The 23,532-nt window shown below is 41.3% G+C and overlaps 1 protein-coding gene across 2 annotated transcripts in view; it reads right to left on the reverse strand.

The window, feature by feature from the left end:
• Window positions 1–23,532, reverse strand: part of FBN1 (fibrillin 1) — a 156,862-nt gene that overhangs the window by 127,277 nt on the left and 6,053 nt on the right. For both annotated transcript variants that reach the window (XM_076347809.1, XM_076347810.1), the window contains exons 2-5: window positions 14,589–14,671; window positions 13,567–13,665; window positions 6,502–6,597; window positions 4,818–4,913 (exon numbers count right to left, since the gene is read on the reverse strand). In XM_076347809.1, coding sequence (XP_076203924.1) covers window positions 4,818–4,913; window positions 6,502–6,597; window positions 13,567–13,665; window positions 14,589–14,671 — 374 coding nt within the window. The remainder of the gene's footprint in view (window positions 1–4,817; window positions 4,914–6,501; window positions 6,598–13,566; window positions 13,666–14,588; window positions 14,672–23,532) is intronic.

The raw sequence follows: 23,532 nt of genomic DNA on the forward strand, positions 1-23,532 counted from the left end.
AAAACAAAACACACGTGGTACTTTTTTAATATTTGAACTACATCAGGCCCAATTCTGCTCCTGTGTAAAGCGAGTGGCAAATCTCCAAAATGTGGCAGGATTGAGCCCCTGATGTTGTCACAAGCATTCAAATAAACAAACAGGGCTGTAACGCATTCTAAGCTTCCACTGTGTTCGTCTAAATGGATCCAGACAGAAAAAGAAAAGCACATTTCATTGCATTTTTGCAATACAAGGATAATAACAATGTACAATTTTATATTATATAGAATTCACCCTCTTAAAAGTATAATCATCCAAACGTCCAAAGAGAAACAGATTCAAAGACTCAAGAAAGCTTTTATGCACAAATTTGGAGGACACAGTCCTACCAAACCGATAGGGATGTCTGATCTCTCCAAGCTTCTAACATCACTTTTTCCTCTGGACTTCCATAAAGTGCATGACATAGGGATGTTTTCACATGAGCCAAACGTGGGCATCTCACATAGCCAGCTAAATCCCCTAGGCTCTTTTACAGACAATAAAAAGAGCTGTCGATGTTCTGAATCATCCTCAGGGGAACATAAGCTAAGTCTCTGCTCTCAATCTCTTCAGTGACTCTAAAAGGAACTGCAGAATCTGTAACTCACTCAAGTGATTCAGCATTAAAAGTCAAACGGTGTAAAGATGGCATCCAGTTTTTACCCAGTAGAAGAAATTTTGCTCTGCTTGCATCTTCATTTTCTGCTACCTGTGATTTCTTTTCATTAACAATATGGCTAAATGATATGCTAAAAGCTGAGTGCACCTCTCAGATCTTAACTGACTCTGAAAGCTTGGGCCAAAATACAACAAGGCCCTTAAGCGCTTGCGTAATTTTAAGCATGTTGACATCTCAGGTTGGCATTTAAATACATGTCAAAGCCCATCACTGGATCGCAGCCGGAGAACTCAGCACCTTCCAGAAAGAATCCTTGAAGGTCAAATTTTAACTGAGCCAATATCCATGAAATATTTTCCTTTCTGGACTATGTATTTTAAATGCGTCTTAAATTGCTGTAGGAAGCATTTCCAACTCCACTACACTTTTAGTGTTTAGCTTATGTCAAGTTCACCTTCTGATGAACATTATCCCACAGAAAAGCCAGGTCTGTACTTATGACACACCTGCATATACTTGACAGGATGCCCAGGAGGCTTCCCCCGGTCCGGAAAGGTGCCGAACACCATACACAACAGCTGAGGAGCTAATGATACATGTGCACCACTTTCGACTGTGCTACAGTTATCAATCCAGTTCTGACGAAGCATATCTCACCAGTGACATGGTACACGCTCCCAGAACATGAAGAGGAACTCCATTGACATTAGTGAATCTAAAAATTCCTTTTGCTCATGTCTATAGTGTTTTATACCATCATTAACACTTCTAAGACACACAAAAAGTAATTTTTGTGCCAAAACTGTCCAAGGCCAGCTGCTACCCTCTTGAAGAATGACTGAATACATAAAAATACTCATGTCACAAATTTGACGGAGTCTGCTGCACTGTGAAAGCAGCAGGTCTTTCACCAGATAAAGCCCTTTCATTGTGCATGTATTTGAAGCTACTGACCTACACAGAAGTCTTGTAGATCTTCATTAGCAATCATATGGTCAGCATTTACTGAGGTAATACCAATCAGGCTAATTTGTATTACAAATATGGACCAAATGTATGGGAAAACTACTTAAAACAGTAGAGACAGAACTACACAACTTGCCTCTGGATGTAAGAAACTGGCTCTACCTTTGCTCGACCACCTGCAACATTTTAATTGTTTTCCATATCAGATTATTGGAATAACCCCCAAGAATTTGGTTGCCTCGACATTGTTTTATTCAAGACAGTTCTAAGCTACGACATACGCAGCAAAGACTGGAATATTCTTTGGTCTGTGACATACGTGCCACAAACACTCTGTGACTGTTACTATTAGTCGATGCTTGTACAGAAAAGCACTGCGTGATACGCAGCAGTAAATTACTTACATCACTGTTAGCTTGTGGCATGGCATAACCTAGAAGTCAAACCACAGCCAAACAGATGGAGAATGTGCATGCCACAAAACCGTATCACTTCACGTTACATTTATATCCAGAAATGGTGTTTTCAAAACAATCTGCCTCTCCTGCTTCCCCCAGAAATGGGATAGTTTAAGAGACTATTTCTCTTGAGTAATTTCTTTCCACCCCCCCCATGCATAAAGATGCTTTGGGTTTGTTTTGTTGGGGTTTTTTCCTCCCCCCCCCCCCCCCCCCCTTTTTCTTTCTAATAAGGACACAGTTGTACTCTACAAGGCATGAATCTTGTCAATTTACTGGATAACATCCATCCACATATACATCAGAAGCCCACCAGGGAGTGTCACAAATCCACATAACTTTCCAAAGCTAGATTCAAAATATGGACCTCTTACTTAGCTGACAGATGTGTAAAATCATATGCAGCCAGACAACTCCCTAATGATCACACAGGTGCATGTGCTGAACAATGCAAGTTATTCTGACTAAGACTAACATTAGCTTATACTTGAAAAGTTATCTTCAGAAGAAGTTTTTCTGATGGCATAATGTGATTCTGGGACCAAAAACCACCACACCCTTTTTAGAGGAGGGGAACATATTAGCTCAGCTAGGTAGAGAGGCTGCAGGAAATCTCTGAGAAAGAAGCCAAATTTCAGAGGTTTTCTAGGAAGCTATGACTATCATTTGGCCTCAATACTGCAGTGAGCATCAGCCAGAAACACCACAGCTCATTAATGTCTATTTTCTCTTTTATTGATAACTATAGAATCAAACACATGTTCTAAGTAAAAACTGCCTATGGACGAGGCATATAAGTTACAGATTTCCACCTCAGTTGTGCTCAGTAACATGCATGGGATTTCATGACGGCATGATTTGGCTCGAATGGCTCTGTGTCACCACTTTCTCACTCCACCCGACACAAGGCAGGAGCCCTGAGGGACAGGACTGAAGCTGTTAGCAGGCTTCAGCCTTGAAACTTGCCCTAATGAGGTGGAGTCAAACTGGTCCCAGATCAGGCAACATAAAAGCAGCATTGAACAATCTTCTTCTGAACTTGCACTTTACACCTCCTCACTGGACTGAAGGCTCAAACCCTTCACCCATGGAGAACAAGCAGTCATTGCTTGAAATTCAAAGCCTTTGCAGTAATATTCAGTACGTTCTTTACCTATAAAGCCTTTATTCTCTTCAAACTTAGGATTTTTAACCTGATTTTCCATTCCTCTTACTCCTCTCCAGCAATGAGATCCCAAGATTCAGAACAGAGCTACTTTTCACTCTTCAGAAAAACTTCACCATCAGTTTGAACTACTTTTACAACATCTGAGTGGACAACTGGCAAGACTTCACACAATGCCAACACAGCAATTTTATCTGCTGTAGGGAGTGCAGGAAATACCTGCTTCATCCCACCATCTGCTCTAGCACAGAACGAAAAGCTTTGGTCCCCTCAGATTTGTTGTTCTGCATCACCTGCCTATGCTGCCCACATGAAAAAGCCAACCATTACTCCAGGTGCAGCACTGACAGCGGTCATCATCTGACACACTCACTGACAGAAATTTTGTGTGCTAAGCACATCCCCTACATGCAAGCCCAAAATCAGGTTATTAATGTCTATTCTGTCCCAGGTTCATAGATATGTAATGCAACCTGCTGTATGAGTATTATGTATGAATTTCCAACTAAACAGGTCCATTGATAGCTCTAACAAATGAAAATGTTTTATTTTTAGTATTACAAAATTCGACAGAAGGATTATACCTAAATATCGTTCACTCTCTCTCTCTCAAATGAACCATTAAATTGGTTTAATAACCCCCCAAAAAAATCTATACGCCAAATAAGACAGTTGGTATAGCTGTGTTTTCATCTGGAAACAGCTGTGATTATCACTATGGATACACAAATAAAAAGCTAAAATTGATAATAATAAATCTGTACAAAATGGAAAGAAGAATTGAATAAACTCTGCCAAAACAAAACATGCCAAAGACAGAGGCAAGATGCTGCTTCAAATGTATCAGAGATACCAAGAGCTTTTCTGATGACTTAGAAACTGAAGTTTGAGTAAAAACACTTATCAATATTTTTTATTTGCCACCTCTTCCATTGGAGTGTTTTCATAGCAAAAAAGTAAACAAAAGAAAGGCCTTAATCAGTTGCACGTGTGGTTCATCCTGGCCTCTATCCTTATGAAGCTCACGTATTGCTAAAAATGCTACTTAAAATTTATTTTCAGTCTTGACACTAAAAAACAAATCCAATCAATTCAACTACAGATTAGAACAGGTAATGGCTCGACAACCCTACTGTTAGAGTAAATAAATGGGGATTTTTGCCCCAGGAAAAGAAAACGACACTTGGTAAACCCACCGTGAACTGAAGAACTAACCATTAAAATCATACCAATCAATACTTGTAATATATAAAAAAAAATCACAAAAGAAGATAAGATTGAACATTTGTTTTTAAATCAATGCTAAAGTTTTCTTTCTCATTAAAAATGCCATTTAGGAAAGTGGTTACCATTTTAATTTGTGTTATTCCATAACTAATATCTCCACAATTTTCTTAGACTGGAGTTTTCCTTTCAGTAAAGCTTCATTGCATTCTACAAGAACGTTAATTCTATTTTACCTTATTCATAGGCAGCAATAAAATACTATTTAAATATTTTATTTCATATTACTATTTAAGTATTTTTAAGTTACTATTAAGCAAGTTGGCACATCAATTTTTTTCCACTGTTTTAGGGCACATACCTCTTTCACACTGGGGTCCAGTAAAGCCGTATGTGCAAGCACATCGGTTCGGAGCCACGCATCTCCCTCCATTTAGACATCCATTTTCACAGACAGCTGTATCAGAGGGAAGGCAAAAGTAATCTTAATTGAGCTATTTCCAGAAAGACATTACAGCTCAGGTAAACTGGTAAAAAACGGTAAACATAACAGGACAGGATACTTTATTTTCCAGAATCTACTTACGATCTTTTCCTATTTCCTGCCCTCATTAGTATCGTGAATTGATATTATGCTCCCTTGAAAAGATGAACACAGTAACAATCACAGCTTTTCTGACCTCTCAGAGCCTTTCTCTTTGGGATGGCTAGACAATTCCATAACTTCAAAATAACATCTCTTTCAAACTTTCAACAAAGAAATGCTGAAATAGTAGAGATTGCAGATAGAAGGTGCAGAAGAAAATTTCACCTCTAAATCCTTCAAATTTTTCCCTATTCAGAAGCAAATTTAAAAACGTATTTGTACCTCTACCATAATAGAAAAACAATCCAGTATTAAAAGGCTGTTTGCTGATGTTAAATAATTCATGCTATCAGCTAGGATAGCAAAATGTAATCAGTATCTATTTTGACTAAGTTAATCCAAGATATTCTTCCCTTGTACGATGCTGTCACTAGATTCAGAACCCAATTTTCCTCATAATAAACTCCAAAAGCAGTTGCTCTTAAAAATAATCAGAAAATACAACATTCACATGAAAAAAGGGCTTTTGAATACAATTTGATACTCATTGAGTAATGTTATTCTTTGTTCCATTTCACGTTCACTTCAGTAAAAAGAAGGTTTCCATTTATCCTCTTTTATCCACTTGATATTTCACAGAGAAGGCAGAAATATAATTCTTAATCCTTTCACCATGTGATCCTCTTCCAGATTATTAGGGTAAATTCCTGGTCCCACTGAAGTTCACGTAAAGTGTGCCATTGATTTTGACAGAGCACAAAAGGTTTTCATTAAATGAGCTAAACACATTTTCTCTGTCAGACCAATAGATAGCAACTCTAGATAGCAACATGACAGCCTTGGTTAAAAGCAGTGTCTACATCCTTATTTGAGTTTCTTCACAGCATTCCAGCCAAGAAGAGCAAGAGACCACCAGAGTCAGTTTGGGAGATATTTCAAGGAGCAGATCCAGGAATGCTGCTGGCTCAGGATTGATTGAGGAAATCAAAAATACATCGATCAACTCTAATAAGACAACATCAAAATGAGCAAAATTCCTAAAGCATACTAGCTAAGTCTGAAGCAAACCCCTGAAATTAAAACAAGGCTTTGTATTAAAAGGCTTAATTTTGTCTATAAGATGAAAACTGAATCCCATGTAAATTCTAAATGTAGAGCCTATTGCTCTAGTGAGTGGAAAGCCCTGGAGGTCAATGGGAATTACAGTAGTGTGAGAACTACAGGATCAAGTTATATCCAATTATTATGAATTCACATGATGTTTATTTTAATAGTCCCGATCAGAAAGAATTCACTCGGCATTCATTACAAAGTCATGTGTTTTCCTGTAAAATTCCACTGTACCTGATCAAAACCAAGCTCAACATCAGCTGAAATTCAGTGCTGAAGGGTGCCCAATCCACACATCCCAGAATTACTTAACTGTACACAGTGTCTACATTAATAAAAGTGTACTTACGCTGTCCACAGTGTGTTCCTGTATATCCCTTCTGACAGAGGCAATGGTCATCACTGCAGCTACCTCCATTCATGCACCGGATGTTACAGTGTTGTACTTGAAAGGAAAAAAGATTTTCCTCAGTTAAATCAAACCAGTCAGAAACACTTAACTGTCTGCTAAGGGACTTTTTTTTTTAGGGATTAAGTCTATGAACTAGAAGCCAGGATTAGAAACCAAGGATGCATATTTTAGGACAGATACTTAAAATGGCAGTACAGAAAACAATATTGGTGTACAGTTCCTAAGGAACATAGCACACGGTGCAAGAATTTAATACCACCCTTACTCACTGAAGTCATATGAGCATAAATCCACAGAATTTGTCTTCTAGTTTGCGATGATGAGAAAAGGCCATCAATAAGGGAAAAGCACTAAACTTCCAGCGGATACCACACCAAGAAGAAAGAGAGTCTTATCATCTGGGCAATGGGGGAGGGAACTAATAAGGGGAAGCATATAAGGAAGCTCCCGAAGACAGCCCAGTTCTGCCAACACACGCAATACCAGAAGCTGATCTGTCCAGGTAGGACTTCTTGCATGAAAAGGAAAAATAACAGAGCGATTTCTTTCTGTATGCCGTCTGTGGGCTCACCCCATCTCCAGGTAAAGCTGCTGCCGGCTGCTGGGCTTGGGGGCTGCGGAGCTCACAGACAGCATTTCCCCAGAGCCAGCAACCTTCCCCCGCAAGGAGCGGAGGCAGGGGAGCAGCAGCACACTCTCCTCAGCCACAGCCCCACCATTTATAGTGATTAACATGGAGCTTAAGTCCCGTGCCAGTAAATCATAAAAGTCTGTGCTGCATTTTTCTGGTAATAAGGACAAATACATTTTTTAACTGGAGGTTAGGAACAACTTAGAGCACGTCAGGCTCTTCGTCAGGCATAGAGAAGCGGGCAGGCCTCCCGACAAAGTGAAGTCCTCCTTACAGGTCCCGCTGTCCGACACAGCTGTGAACTGGGGCAGGCACTCCAGTAAGCAGCCGGGAAATGGTTCCCCTCTTAACAGGAACCACATGAAAGGCTCCTCCCCAGATAGGATTACGGTCAGATCAGCATTTCAGTAGATTGTGATGGAGCACTGAATACCTACACCACGCTGTCTGAAACGCTCAGGACTGAAAAACAGAAATTGCATGTCCCGCCAGAGCCTGTTGCTAACAGGTGCCATGCCAACCACTGAATTTTTCCTGTTGCACAAAGCCCTTAAGCATCATTTGGCTTTTTACAGTTCAGAAGTATGTGAATGGAATTTTATTTTTATTTTCAAGTAGAAATAATAATTTTAACTGTATTGCCTTCTACAGCAATATGAATCCATAGAACAGAAGTTAAACATGCAATTGGAGAAAAGATTTAAAAGAATCTAGCATTTAAAACACTGGTACTCTTAATTCTTCAATTATAAAAGTAAAAACTGCATCTTACATTTCTTATGTGTCTAATAGTTACGATACATCTTTGTTCTACTTTGGATGTACTTCAGTACTTCAGGCAACAAAAATGTACTAACATTCCTCAACAAAAAGTAAAATTGTCTGCAAATACAGAGTGAATATCTGGTGAAGATTTTTGGACAATGTCCTAAGTAGGTCAGAAAAAGGTGTATAGTTACTTTAAAATGTGTAGTTCAACTTAGCTTTATACAATCTTAGAAAAACAGAGGGGATTACAAAAAGCATAGGAAATGATATCATCTGTCAAGCAGGGAAGGAACTTAAAAACCACAAACTGATTTCAATTAGAGCAAGCTATGCCAAGAGCTAATTTCCATTCCCACATGAAGACCAAAGCCATTTAAATAGTTTGAACTACATTCGAGATAAAAAGGTTAACAGTAGCTTATGTGATGATTTTCATATTATTTGTTCAAGTAAAAGTAAGTATATTTCCCCATTTTGGGATAAGGAGTGGTTTTACACATAACACACACACAAAGTTTCCATAATTTGTCTTACTGCTTCTTAAAGGAACTTTTCCAAGGTAAAATATTTCTTCCTCCTTTTTAAACTAAAATCATTATGGGAGACTGCTGGGACACCCAGTCATCTTTATTAAAAGGAGCCATTCAAATCAGTGAGCTTTCTTCCTTATTACCATGCAGGAAAATCAGCAACATACAGTCAGTAAACTAATTATTTATTTTCTGCCCTCTTTTGAGGCAATGCTGAAAATAGTATTTCCAAAATCACACAGACTATTCTGAAATATTACCCTTCCAAAAGTTTATAGAAACTCATGTGAAGGCTGTCTGGAGCTCAGACGATGATTTTAAGATCGCATTTTTGAAAAGTAGCATATTAATGCAGGTCCAGAGTCTCTTTTCTCAGCTATATCAACAATTTCATTAATGTCAGTGGAGATATTCCGGTAAATGAAATAACCTGTTCCAAGGTATCACGCTGACAGAGACTCAAGGAAAAAGCACAGGAATTACCATAAGGCTGGTAAATCAACGCATATAGCTTTGCCTTATCTCGGCATGCACAGGAAATGTTAACAACATTAATAAATTATTGCTTTTAATCAATTATTGTTCTCTTTCTGGTCCAATTTGTCTGCACTGGAAACTTCTGAAGTCAAAACAGGAGTAACTGCAGGAACATAGCTTTATAAACCTGCAAAAAAGCCAGCGAGACCAAACCCATCCACACACGCTTTGTGTGGGGGCAACGTCTGCATTGTTTATCGAAGTGAAACAACAAGCTGCATGCTTAAGCATAACAGTTCCTGACTTTCTTAATAAATTCTCAGCAAAACTGAGTAAAGACTTCATCACACCAAGAGCGCTATCACACCACAACCGCTCACGAAACATTCGGGAGCTCACCAAGCAGCCGAAAGGTAACACGCACACGCCATCTACTCTGCCATCCCAAACTAAAAAACGTGAGGCGTGAGGGTCTGCCATCCTCAGGTGGGAAAGCCAGCGGAGCCGCTCGCCCAGCACCTCAGGCCGAGGGCGCTCCACAGGGCCGGCCAGCGGGCACCGGGAGGAGAGGCCGCCTCTCATCTCTCTGTGCCACTGCCAAGGAAACACTCCCAACCCCGGCCGTGCATGACGCAGGGCTTTGCCTGCCAGGAGCTGTAAACAAGGAATGACAGTCTCATCGCATCCCAGATGCTCAGCGTGCTTTCTCTGTCGAATGACTGACTCAGGAGAGGGATGGCAGCTAGCGCCAGGACGGGATGCGGGCCTGCAGCGCTGCACGGGGTGCCGAGAAAACCTGTGACAGCCTTGAAAACTCTGGAAACATTTAAAATTCAAGACCTTTTACCATCTCTGACAGCAGCAGAATACAAGGAAAGGGGCTGAGCTCCAGGTTTTGCTGCCGTTGAACAGACATCTCCCACACCACCTCGAGGAGTGGGATCCCGGGGCACGAAGCCAAGGCCCCAGGCTCCAGCCTCCCCCCCCGCCCCAGCATGCAGTCTCTGAGGAAGACCGCAGTCCTCAGCTGGTGCCTCTGAAGCTGCTAGCAAGGGGAGTGGAGCAGGCCCCATTTTGCACTCAGGCGGCGTAACCAGCCTGCCGGGGAGGCTCAGACACTTGTCCCCGCCAGCTGCCACCCCCAGCAGCCACCACAGCTCCCGCTGCCTCTGCCACAGCTCCCTTCCTTCAAAGACAGCCCCATCAGCAAACGCCTTCCCTGGTTAGGCCAGCCCAAGCCATTCTGACTAAAACAGGTTGGAAACAAAACCAGTGGCTGAGCTCAGAGACACACCTGAGCCATAACCCTGGGGGCAGCGGGGGGTGCCTGATGCTGAAGGAGAGACCCTCCTCCTCCTCCTCACTCACCCTGCCCTGCTCCCACGGGGGCAGAGCAGCAACTCCAACAACATGGCAGGATCACAGGATATGTCTGCAGCACAAACAGGGGCACGGCTGCAGCAGGAACAGACAAGGCCGAAGCAGTCACGGCCCGGGGTGGTTTGGGAGGTAGCAGCGGAGCAGCCACCACGGAGCTGGCGCCAACACAGGGTATAGGACATCTCCCCACACATGCACCTGCAACGTCAGAGCCACCCACACATCAGAGCCAGCGGGGGGATGCCTCCACACGTGGCAATCTTATCTCCAAGCCTACTGTAAGTATACCCAAAAATTCACTAATTACACAGAAATAACCACTACTCAGCCAGCAAGTTCATTGATGTCACGAAAATCCCTGCTGAGAAAACCACTGGTTGATCTTTTCAACCACGAATCAGATTCCTAAAGCTGACTCGTAACCAGAAAAGTCCCAACAAGTAACCTGTGTAAGAATCAGACTTGAAGGCTTTGTTTTGCTTTCCAATCTGCATTAATTATTTGATTCCGGCAGACAACCAGTCTATAAGAGCCACTGTGAATTTGGTTTCTGCCTATGGCTGTACATGCTATAAAACCTGTGCCCACTACTGATTCCTTAAGTACTAAAGGCACACGTAGCTTAAAATATCCAAAAGACGACTCAGACACATCTCATATATCAGAAGCCATACATTTAATCCTGAGAAATCATGGTATTTTCCCTCATATTTGTTATTTGTATTTTGAATGTGACAAACTTGTATCATCTACTTTTGATTTTTTTTATTATTATTTTAATAAGAGGCTTTTCTCATTTGTTAAAATGTATAATTAAAATTAGGTTCCACGAATGCATATTCTGACAAAATGTTAACTGTTACCAATGGGAGTTGACAGTAACCCTTTGATGTCAAACAGTATTTTTTATGTTTATGTTGACTTTGTTTCCTAATAGCAGATCTAAGTCATTGTGGTCTATTGTGTAAATACGTATTCATGGATTTTGTCTACAGTGCCAACAGAGCAAACGACTTACAGAAAGTGTATGTTCTGTAAGTCCTAATGAGGTGCTGGGTCATAAACATTATTACACAAGAGTGCACAGAGGCAGTGGAGTCTTTTCTCTCTACAACAACTCAAGATGCTTCTGCTTTTAGAATTGGTTTGTTTTAATAAAGGTGATGTGACCACACACACAAAGTGTATCTTAAATTACTGCACTGATTAAACAAGGTATAAACAACATCTTTTTTAAGCCAACTGCTAAGTCTATTTGTAAAGTGTTAATACTTGTATACAGAAAAGCAACATTTAAAAGTGGGCAAACGTATGTAGCAATGTAAGGAAAATAATGTCAGCACTGATTAAAGCTTATGATTAGTAGAATATTCATACCCAGGAGAAGTAATTGTCAACAACCAAAATAGCTATGTCATATAGGCTTTAGAAGCTGCTTGATTAAAAACTGTAGTAAAGTCCTTCTGCACCCATTTATCTGTGCAACTTCAATGAAGGCTAAAACTATGGAGATCAATGGTCGAATATTTCAGAAAAAGAACCACAAGAAGAACTGTAACTTTACTCATACTCTATTTTTCTTTTAAGTCTTGACTCATAAAATACTTCAGTGTGGCCTAAGAAAAAAATGAGGTAATACTAAGGCCCACTCTTTCCTGCCTTCTACAAAGGTGCCAAAACATGTAACAGATGTAGGGATATCTCTCTCCTTCTGTACCCTGAAGGGGACTTGGGAGAAGGTCATACTTTCCTTTGCTGGCTTACAGGATTAAGGCGTATGCACCTGGTAAAACAGTAGCTGCAAACCGAGGCAAGAACGCAACAACACACACATTTGTGCAGCATTTTGCACCCTTCCTCCTTCCAGTACTCTCTGGGAGCTCCATAGCTCCATCCCCTCCTCATGCTGGCCTCTCCCTAACAGACATCACAGGAGCCTGAGAAAGGGGTTGAACTACAAAGAACAATATTTACCATTTTAGTACATGCCATTCCATTACATTCCACAGTTGTTATTGTTTTTCCACTGTTATTGCATGAAAAGGATGCTAAAGCCACAAGCTGAAGTGGTCAGTTATGTGGGAAAACTCTTATCAACTAGGAAAGCAAAAAAATGGCAAGGTAAAAAATACAGGGGCAAAGCAGACCACACATTGAGTCTGAAAAGATATTCAGAATTAAAAGGATGACCATTTTGCATAATATCACAGACCTCAGCTGAGTGCACCCCTCACTGACTGCAGTTAATATGTTGTTCAGATAGTTATGAGCATTTGTGGGAACCAGTTTCCCCAAAAATTCTTCCCAGAAACTTCACATTTTATATAAAAATCAAAATCTTCTACATTCTAAGAGACAAGCACCACACTTAAATGAGAATTCAGTGGAGATTACAGCTGGCATTTCAGATACGAACTGAGGTACTATCCCAAGCAAAATCCTACTTCGTATCAGATACTCTACCCATGATTAGCCATTGAGCTATCTGGTTCATTGAATGAATTTAATTTTACTTTTTTTTTTTTTTCTGGATCTGGGGAACCTTCCTTGAAAACCCGAAATCCAAACATTTCTAGGAAAAGTCATCTCTTTGAAAAGTTTCATTTCCAAAGCATCTGTTTTTTTCTGATGAAAACTTAAAAACTTGGACTAGTTCTGTACCTCTAGCACCTACAGAAGTATCACCTGAATAAGGTCAGCAATATTAGATTCAGAAGATATGTACTGAGCCTGGCAAGGAAATGCTGTAATACTTGTAGGCCTATGTATGTAAAATACAGCATAGTGGCCGGCTTAGTAACCCCCAAAATGAAAGCAGAACTACAAAGCAAGTCAAATTCAGCCAACTGTCAACAGTCATCTCCCTATAATTACTTTTGTGCTGTATATGTGTGCACGTCTAGCATTGAATAGAGGTAAGGCATTTTCCAGAAAGCAAGGAAGACTGGAATTAGTGTTACAAACTGGCAAATGAATATAGCTTCCAATAAAACTAATTTGGTTTTAATTTGGCAAAAAAGAGTGTCCCTAATAGCTAGTCTCTGAGTCATTCTTCGGTTTCATCATAGGAGGCTATGCCTTCTTTCCTGTGGTAAAAGTACGTCTGGTGACTCAGAGGTTATTTGTCTTAAATATTGACCACTGAACTATCTTACATACCTTAGTAGCTTCACAGACTCAAAAGAGCAATATCAAAGACACAGAAGAAATACTTACTTGATTTTGAACCACAGGAGGGGGCTATCTGACCATTTGGGCATGTGCACATGTTTGGTCTAGAGCAAAATCCATCCCCACAGGAATGTCTGCAGATTGCTATAAAGAAAACATAAATGCTTTTAAAATATGTTTCAAAAACCCCAAACACATAAAAAACACCTGATAGAAAATATGCATTCAGTACCATAACATAAATACCTACGAACTCGTTGAATTGCATACAACAGATTCCAAAACAGTTCCTCCTGTTCATCTGCATCTCTATAGGGGACAGCTAAAACCTAGACCTTCACAATCTGTTACGAAAAGGTCTGGGCTCATGCCACAGACCACACTAGATACAGGGAGATTTCCTTGGAAAAGTGAAACTGTGGTCCATTTTACCAGACTACTCTTGGAGGAAGGATGGCACTGAGGCAGCATTACAATGCTCCCTTTATTTCCCCACCAGACACACACAAGCCTAATAATTCCCATCTGACAGCACATTGCCTCAGTATCTTGGAGAGAGTCTCATCAGCCTTAGGCAAAGCGCCTTTAACAACTATTTCTGGTACGTTGTACCATTACACATGAATATGGACACAGCGCTATGATGTATGTATGTATATATTTATATCCCTACATATATATTTCAGGGATATGGTCCAAACAAGCAGAGAAAATGTACTGGCTGGCCTGATGCTGTTGCTTCCTTCCATTTACTTAAATAGATTAACATATTCCACAGCTACTTACTCCTGAGAGTCCACACACCCCTTGGATCCCTTTACCACAGACTTACGCAGAACATGTGGATGAGATTAATCCTTTGTTAAATACTGGTATCGCATCACTGTACTGTAGCCCACAAAAGTTTGTATATTAGCTTAATATATTTAAAATGGTAAAGAAATGATGTACAGCTGCTATTGAAACCATATAGAAACACATTTCAGTTCTGGTATACAATTAAAAATACCCTGACATAGAGGGACAAAGATAAACCTCAGTCATAACACATAACTGGATTAACTTACGGACTATGCATTGGTTTCCACCAGGTAAAGTTTTCCATCCAGGGCAACAGTAAGCATTGTAACGTGATCCACACACATTTGGTCTGGAAAAAAAAGGACGCATTCTTATTTTTACTCAGAAATATGTTTTAAAAGTAGAGGCATAAAAACGGAAAAAGTAAATCACTGCAATATACATTTCAATAATTAAATCTAGAAGTGTTGTATGTTTTTAGCAGAACTGTATGCCTTTGGTTGTTGGGGTTTTTAGGTAACATACACTTTTACAAATTGAAGATTACATTATAAACACAAAATCAAATCAGTAAACATCTGAACAACAGGAACAGAATGGGCAAACCTTGCTTCATATCACTCCGTATCTGGAAAAGTAGCATACAGGGTTTTTGAGCAAAACTTCTGTTTAAATACAAAATGAGGGATCACACCCATCATCATTAATGAACACAGAGGAAATCTAGTGCTCTTTGAATGATAATTTTTAAGCTTCATGTTGCTTGCTCTTCTTTACTCTAAAGCACTATTACTGTTCCCTGTTTTGTCCATGAGCAAAACTACATATGTATGTATGAGTGAAACATGCCAACCATGACATTAGCCAAATAAATGTAAATAAATTAGCCAAAATATGTAAATGCTTCATTAGCAAAAATTACTTACTATCAAAAAAAAATCAAGAATGTGGGTGCATGTAGAGAGATAGGGTCCTGTGCAATGAGTATGAAGGGCCTACTGCACCTCTTAAATGATGGATCCATACGAATTTTTCTTTCCAACGCATTCCTCTCATCCGTATTTACCCTTTCAAATAACTACACATCACTAGAGTATACAATGAAAGCTGACAGGACATTGACACTGTTCCTATTGTGATTTTATTGTGAAAAATAGAAAAGTTGAAACGGTTCTATGCCCCTCACAGGGGCATAATCTAACTTGTCCTATTTATTTAATGCATCTACCCATGCAAGTAAAGCTAGTAAGAATAGCTTCAAAAATGGGAAAGTGTGCCTCCTTTTGTTGTACATTTAATAATCTTATCAGAGGAAAATTTTACAACCTCTATTCATATTGTGAGCAGTTACTCAATAGATTAATGCAACTAAAGCTGGCTATAAACTAGTACTTCCTAGAAACTGCTTTATTAAAATACTGTACACAGATTAGAGACAGACTTAAAGTGTTTATTGTTTTAGGAAGAGTTTTCTATTATTATTTTGTCCTTGGTCTTTCAGAAAGTTCTTCATCCCTAGTATTGCAATGTCTAAGTAAACAACAGTTACCTCATATGGTGAAGCAACTTGAGACAAACAATCTTGATATATACAACATTTATTTATGCACATTTTCTAACTAACAAGACTTTTATACTGTATTTATGTAGGGATCTCCATTGTTAATGCAATTTCAAGTATCCTGATTACACCAACTTCAGTGACACCTAGTCTTTTCATTAAGTGCTTGGCCAGAAACTACTTAAGTCAAAGCAAACACTGCCATTACCTTCTACTGGTTCTGGATAATTACAAAGCGGTAACCGAGGCGAATGTGAGCAACACAATTGGACTTGTCGCAGGGCCCTTTTCCCTTCCTGCAACTGGTGTTACAGACTCAAAGTCTTATTCATATAATTCCAATGTATTCAGTTTTAGTAATGTCAGCTACTTCCCTGCAGGGCTATAACCATGTAACTTTCCTAGAGTTCCCTGTTCATCAATGCCAAATGTTGCTCCACGATCATCTGCCAAGTAAGACTGGCAAGCAGACAAGTGAGATTGCTTTTCACCTTCTCCAGTCAGAAGAAATAATGGAACTTACTAAGACAGACAGAATGGGTTTGTTGCTACCTGTTACAACCTCCAGGCATAAACCAGCCATTTCCGATCCGGGTTGGTAAGAATCTATAAACGGCTGACCATAAAGTGATGTTTAGGTACTCTGTCAAATTTCAGTCTCGGCAAGTACACGGCTTTGGGGACCATCTGGTCCAAGTTAAGACTCAGGAGCAGATTTCTGTGCCACAGGGAAACACGATTTTTAAAATCTGTTTCCAAAATGGGGCTCTGGAAAATGTAGATGCGCCAGCAACTGTGAAGTCAGAGACCCTGGGAGCCCTGAGGCTGTCCACAGGGTAGGCTAAGCCATACACCCAAGAAGCTCCAACTCGGATGCAGCGTGCTTAGCTTTAAAAAAAGAAAAAAAAAACGACCCACAAAAAAAAAATCATCAAACTATACTTCCATGGAACAGTTTGAGCCTGACAAGTGCATTTTCCAGTGGAACACTTTTTCGTCAGAAAGCTGCTGTCTAGCTTATAAAAGAAACCTATATTAACGTCTGAACGCTACTTCTTTGAGAGGGAGGGAGTGTTCTTTACTTCTGCCTATTTGTAAAATGTCTTTAGAAAGAAATCATTTTGAAGGTTAAATTCATTGATATTTATGAGGTGATCAGACACTATAGCAATAAATCCCCATAAATACATAAATAAAGTATTCAAGGGAGTAACAATTTACCTCACGTAAAATCATGGAAACCATCAATCAAATTGTAAAGGCTCTATCGTGGTACTTACTTTAAACAGTTACCCGCCGTCGTGTTTAATAGAGCATATTTTCCTGCTGATATTATAAGCTATGAATGCTAAAGAAGCATTTTATATTCTTATAAAACTGTTTTCCTGAACAGCACTACAAACAGAGTTCAGTTATAAAACCTGATTTCTAATGGTAAAACAAGTAAAAATGCATCTATACAGCCCAAGCCACCTGTGGTGCCCACAGCACCTTCCTTTTTTCACTCCAAAGCCCAGAGGAGGGAGAGAGCATCTCAGGAACAAAGCTGTTCCCATTGCAATTTAAAAAAGACGAGTCTTTCACTTTATTTTAGAGTCACTTATGAACTTGTAAAGTATAAAAGGATTTCTGTAATGGTATGGTGCTGAGAGACAGTATGACTGATGCCCAGAGTTTCATCAAAGATGTCCAAAATAAACAAGAAATTATGTCTTTGATTAATGATATGCAAGTACAAATTCGGTAGCAAAATGAGTTGAATAATTATCAAAAGACATTAGTCATCAACTAGAAAAGTCTTAGAACAGCAGAAAGAAAAAAGTTCATCTGGAAATTCTGATAACTAAGACTTAGAGTGATAGGGCTGGCTGACAGCATCTGCATGCACCGAACTAGAAGATATTCTTCCTCAGGAACAACCGCAGGGAACCTCCACCCCCTTTACAAAGTAAAGCTTTGTCTGTGCTTTCCACCCGCGTGGGGATGGAGCCCCGGCAGGACTGCAGCATCAGCTCCTTCAGACGGACACGCGTGGTCCTGCCCCAGGCCAGCGCTGTGCTACCCCCGGGCTGTGGCTGCAGCACAGCCTCTGCCTGTCACGCGTTCTCAAATAAACGGTCTCCTTTCTCCACGGGGCAACACTGACATCGTCTCACAGAAAGGACTAACTGGGTCCATCCCTCCCTTGCTACTGCTGCTCCCAATGCCCCGTCTCAGCAAGGACAAACGGCTGCCTGGCTCTCCCGAATTTCATGCAATTACCCAGCAATTAGGGGCGGATTTGTGGAGCAGGCGCAGAAATGTAAAATGATGGGAAGCAAACCATGCTAAGTTTGGCAGTGCCTTCTTACCAGATATAACCAGGCAGCGAGGGTACGTGACAGCCAGAGAAGTGCAGGAGGCGTTCAAAAGCCCTGTGTGAAGCCGGCAGCGGGGAACACCACCCAGCCCAGGAACGGCGGGGGCACCTCCAGCATTGTGGCTGTCCTCTCCAGGGCCCTGGCAGAGACGCGGTCAGAGCCCCGTGCTGCAGCCTGCCCGGGGGGTGTGCTAATTCTGTACATCCCCGCTCTGCCCTGCCTGTGACCCCTCGAGGAAATTACAGCCCTCTCCCAAAGAAAGCATTGCCCATCTGCAGCTCCCACAGGAGGAAGAGTTTCTGGCATCGCTGTGAGCAAGGCTTCAGGCAGAAATTTTGTCAGCAGCACTGCCATGCACCGGCCAAAACTGGCGTAACCCAGGCTGAATCAAACCCAAAGCGTGGGTCTCAAATAAATTAGACAGAGAGACCAGACAGAGTAGGCAGAGAGCAGCTGAGAGAGTAAGAGAGACAGCTGATCACCAGTTACAGCTGAGCTGCGATGCAGGGATACTGCAAAGGGTTTCTAATCACTCCCTCAACTCACTTTTCCTCTGCCTAGGAAACACACAGGGATTCTTCCTTGCAAGAAAATGTTTAATGAAGGACTGCCATTAACTATTTGGCTGCAGTGGCTAGCATATGTTTAACATAATGTAGGGACCCAATTTTTTGGCAAAAGAGATACAATTTGAAGCAACATCATCAGCCAACGTTATTTTTAGAGAAGCCTTTGCCTATTTTTCCTCTTACATGGATAACACCAGTACCTGCTAAAACTGTACCCAGAATTATTTGCTGATCATTTCCACATAGAATTGCAGTGGTGCTTCCACGCTTGCACTGGGAGTTAAAAAGAATGACAAACTGCACCTGAAAAAATGGAAGGCTCGTCTTAAAAATGTGGTTGTCTAAGTCTGAATATAGCCAACATACTAAGAAATAGTAGCTAAGGCTCCAGAATGTGAAGAGGAATAGCTTTTACTAGTCGTTTTCCAGAGACACATAATCAGATCTATACCTTTCGCTGTAAAACAGCTTTATGTACCTTCCTAAACTTCTCAGCATCTCAGAGTAAATGCTAAAAGCATGGAGTGGCCCAGCTCTGCTGACTCCACTGGAGCTTTACTCAGCTTTCCCACTGAATCAAGAATTTCCATCCTCAGAGATACTCCAAACCTTAGTGGACACGGCCATGAGCAACCCGATTTAAGTTCGCCCTCCTCTGAGCAGGGGTTGGACCACAGGGCCTTCCAAGGTCCCTCCCCACCTAAACGACAGAAGCCAGGTACTTGGTGCACAAATTAGAGGTCAATACCAAAAGCACCTCCTTTTGCTGCACTGGCGCCTACCGCCGCCTCCAAGGAGCCGCGAGCAAAGGAGAACCGGGAAGGGAAGGTCCGGGTCCCAATGGGACGCAGCAGCTAACAGCTACAGCAAGTGACGGGCAACCTTCCCAAGCCACCTGCAACCCTGACACATACCACTCTGCATACGAGAGCCCAGTGGAGAAGCCTGGCTGTCCTTCGACCTCGCCACTTCCAGCCAGCACATCCACAAACTGAGAAACTTAATTATGTGGATGGGATAGAGCAAAACAGACAGACACAGGTCTGCATTTAACATGGATAAGCCTCATTTCCAAGTACCCCAAATACTTTAAACGGATTGCTTCTCTGTTGTTTAGCTAAATGTTAGAAAATGGGATGTTTTTAGTCACTGTGCCCTTTTCCATCATTCAGTGAAGATTATTAAGAGGACTCTTGAAGCTATTTATTTCAATCATATAAAAGGAAAATCTAGGAAACAATGCTAGACTCTGAGAGCAAACACAAAATTTAGCTCCTATTATCCTATAAGGGATAAGTACGCATTTTTAAGCAAAATATATTTTTTACATACAAAGGATTGCATCCGATGTACTCATTTTTACCATGCAATAAGTGAGCCTGGATGTTTGTGCCATGCAGAGAGCCTAATATGATAACTATTTCTCACTCTAACAGTAAGGATACCGCTGTCCCAGAATCCTGGCTCAGTTCAACTAAAAAAATAACATGCTGAGCAGCTCTACGGGTATCTTTGGCTCCGGCCTATGTGCAAGTCAAGAGTTCAAAATGACATGCAAGTTTCCTGCAGCAACACCGAACACTTTTCTAACCCTAACTTCCATCACACTGTGACAGCTAAACACAGCAATCCAACAACAGCATTTGACATTAAGTGAATTCTTCCGCACTTGCTCTGAAAATCTGACCGTGTCTTTTGCAGGGACAGACTCATCTAACCTGACAGCCAGGCATTGTTCTCATTCATAGCCAGGGACAGACGCGTTTCTGGCACGTATTCCCTCATTGTTCCACTTGAGAATGTCAATGGGTCCAATTCGACACCCGATCTACATGGCTGTATAAGACATGTAAAGTACAAGTATGCCGCACAAAAACCTATCTGCTGGGCCAGACAAGCATGGCTGGTAAACAGGAGGGATCCAGCAGGTACTTGCTTAGGAAAAAAAAAAAGAAAAAAGAAAAAAAGAAAAAAAAAGTGCAGCCAGGGGACAAGAAATCATAGCCTTTCTACCCCTCTATCCCATGGGAAACAGATGTAACTGTGGGCTAGGGCAATGCTTAGCTCTCCAGATGTCACTTCCAACGGGGGAACAGGGAGAGACCTGTTTACACCTCCTGCACCACTTCCCCCACTCACCACCGACCTGCTAACGGCCATCGATGGAGGCACACCTCTAATGATCTCCCACGAGAAAGCACACAGGCAAGCTCAGGACCTCTGCCAGCCCACGCCGTACACTGAGCTCAGCAGCCGCGCAAGCAGTGGCGTGGGGCACGCTGGCCAGCCAAGCCCCAAGGCTGGCCAGCCCCTTGCCGAGGCTTTCCCAGAGGCTGTGGGATGAGCTGGTGCTACCCACCATCCCCACTTTGGAGTAAATGCAAGCAATTAGGGAGTCTCATAAACCTGACACTTGTATCAATGCTTGTCAGTGAACGCCCTTAGGTGTTAAGCAATGCCATTAACTTGTGTTTTAAAGTGCTCTCCCTTAGGCTACTGGAAGATTTATTTTAGGCAAGATCGCGGTGTTTCTCCTCCTCCTCCCTTCACAACACACTGTATCCTACCCTCTGCCTCTCTCCTTGCTGGGACAGTGATACCGTGTTTTCAAAAGGCCAGCTACCTGCATGTCTGCCATAAGGCAACAGGGAAACCCTGTTGATACGGATCCCGCTGTTCTAGTTCTCCTTGTCCCTAGCAGCCACTGGTAATTTACTCTGTATACAGGGAAGAGAAAAAGATGAAAAATCAGAGGGAAAAACAAAGAAGGAGAAAAGAGACAGGAAAAAAATATTCCTGAAAGGAAACAAATTTTAGTTTGAAACCTCAGCTGAACATCACTGGATATTCTGATGTCCTCCAGCAAAACATGAGAGAGAGGGAAGCTTGAAAAAGAGGATGAAAATGATTAAGACTGTAGACAAAAGAACTGCGGCTTTCACTTGGTATTTCTGAGGCTTTAATGGTCATGAATCATTTCATAAAATGAGAAGTAGAAAGGAAAAAAACAGATTCTCCAGCAAGTCAACATTCAAAATATTCTTCCAGATAAAAGCTAGAACTCCTTCATACTTCAGTGAAGATCTATAAGCAAAACCAGAAGGCACAGGTTTTAATTTAACAGGCTACATTTTACCTCCCAATGTACCTTCCAAAGGAGAGCCCAACTTTACTGAACTGTCACAAAAAAAGCAAATGATTCTTCTCATGCCTCTATCTGCGCTCCAACCTTGGCATGAATGAGGCTGTTCAGTAGGTCTGAAATCCTTAAAAATAAATAAATAAATAAATAAATAAATAAATAAATAAAACTGAAGTGGGAAGGTCAGAATGGATGAGAAAACAACCAAAGGAGACATCCACAATACAAGACCAAAGAGCTACAAATATATTTTCCAGCACAGTGCGATGGTTAATCAGAAACACTCCAGGCCACAATTGTTCCATTCTACAAAAATATTTGCTGAGTCTGGGGAGTAAGACCAAAGCAACACACATGCATCTATATCCTCTTCATCTTTAGGGTTCAGCAGGGAGATGAAGAAGACGAACGAGATGGAAGGTGATCTTATTGTAAAGCGAAAAAACTAATGATTAATTTCTTACTATTTCCGTATGTACACATTCAAAGATCCCTAGCTCCTAAAGTCTTTAAGTAGAGATGGCCTCCTATTAGCCAATGTCTACTACACTTCTACCAAGAGGAAGTTTTCTTGGTGATCCATGTGGCTAAATAGTTTGGGTCTCGGGTTTTGGGTAGTACTATTCTAATAATCACAGGCTGCTGAGCCCATGAACGTATTTGAAACGACCCTTGTCAAAACTTTTACTGAAGTTCATATATAAAACGTTCAAGTTTGCAGGATGGAAGATGAATGACAATGAAAAAGACTGTCCTAAGTGAGCAGCACTGCTGAACATCACACCACAGGAAAGGAAAATAAACATACAGGAAAACAGAAGCTGCAATTTTATTCAATAAGGATCACTGTAAATGAAGCTGACAGATGGACTGTCCCTGCCAAACCCTAACCCAGCGATTCTCCCATTGCTCCCAAATAAACTGAGAGCAGCCCTATGCTTACTTCAAGTCTGCATCCTCAAGCCCAGTAGAGCCCCAAAGGTTCTGGCACAGCAGTGTGAAGTTGCACATACAGTAGCTTATCCAGTCAAAAGGCAAACACACCCAGATCAGACTGAATCTGGTGAACAACTTGCGGAACCACCACTGAACACAAAGTGCATCCTGGGCTGGCTAACAACAGGGGAGAAGTCTATTTGTATAAACCTTAAGCAGGCTCTTGACTGATGGAAGTACAGCTGTGGTTAGCATCCCAGCCATGTGCCGGAGGCTTCTTCTGCCTCCTCCAAACAACTCTCTCGGGAAACTTGCACCACAACCTGCAAATGACTGTACCCTGCCGCAACCAGACACGCTCTCTGCAGGCGCTGTTCTTCCCCCCCAACCCTTTCTGCCTCCAGTTTCTAAAGACTGAACACCACCTGTGCCCCCTCAATAAAAGTTCAATTGAACACCAACAAACTGAGATCAGAAAGTCTCCAGAAAGACAACACCTCACCGAAGATTAGACAACTCCATCACAAATCCATGGAAGAAAATGATTACCTGGAACACAAGGAAAGAAACAAAGCGCAATCCATGACACCTCTTGTTTTCTGAGTAAGAGCTGTAGCATAAATCTGTTTCTAATCTGCCAAG

This window comes from Aptenodytes patagonicus, chromosome 10 (genome assembly GCF_965638725.1).
Source record: "Aptenodytes patagonicus chromosome 10, bAptPat1.pri.cur, whole genome shotgun sequence".
NCBI classification, from domain to species: domain Eukaryota; kingdom Metazoa; phylum Chordata; class Aves; order Sphenisciformes; family Spheniscidae; genus Aptenodytes; species Aptenodytes patagonicus.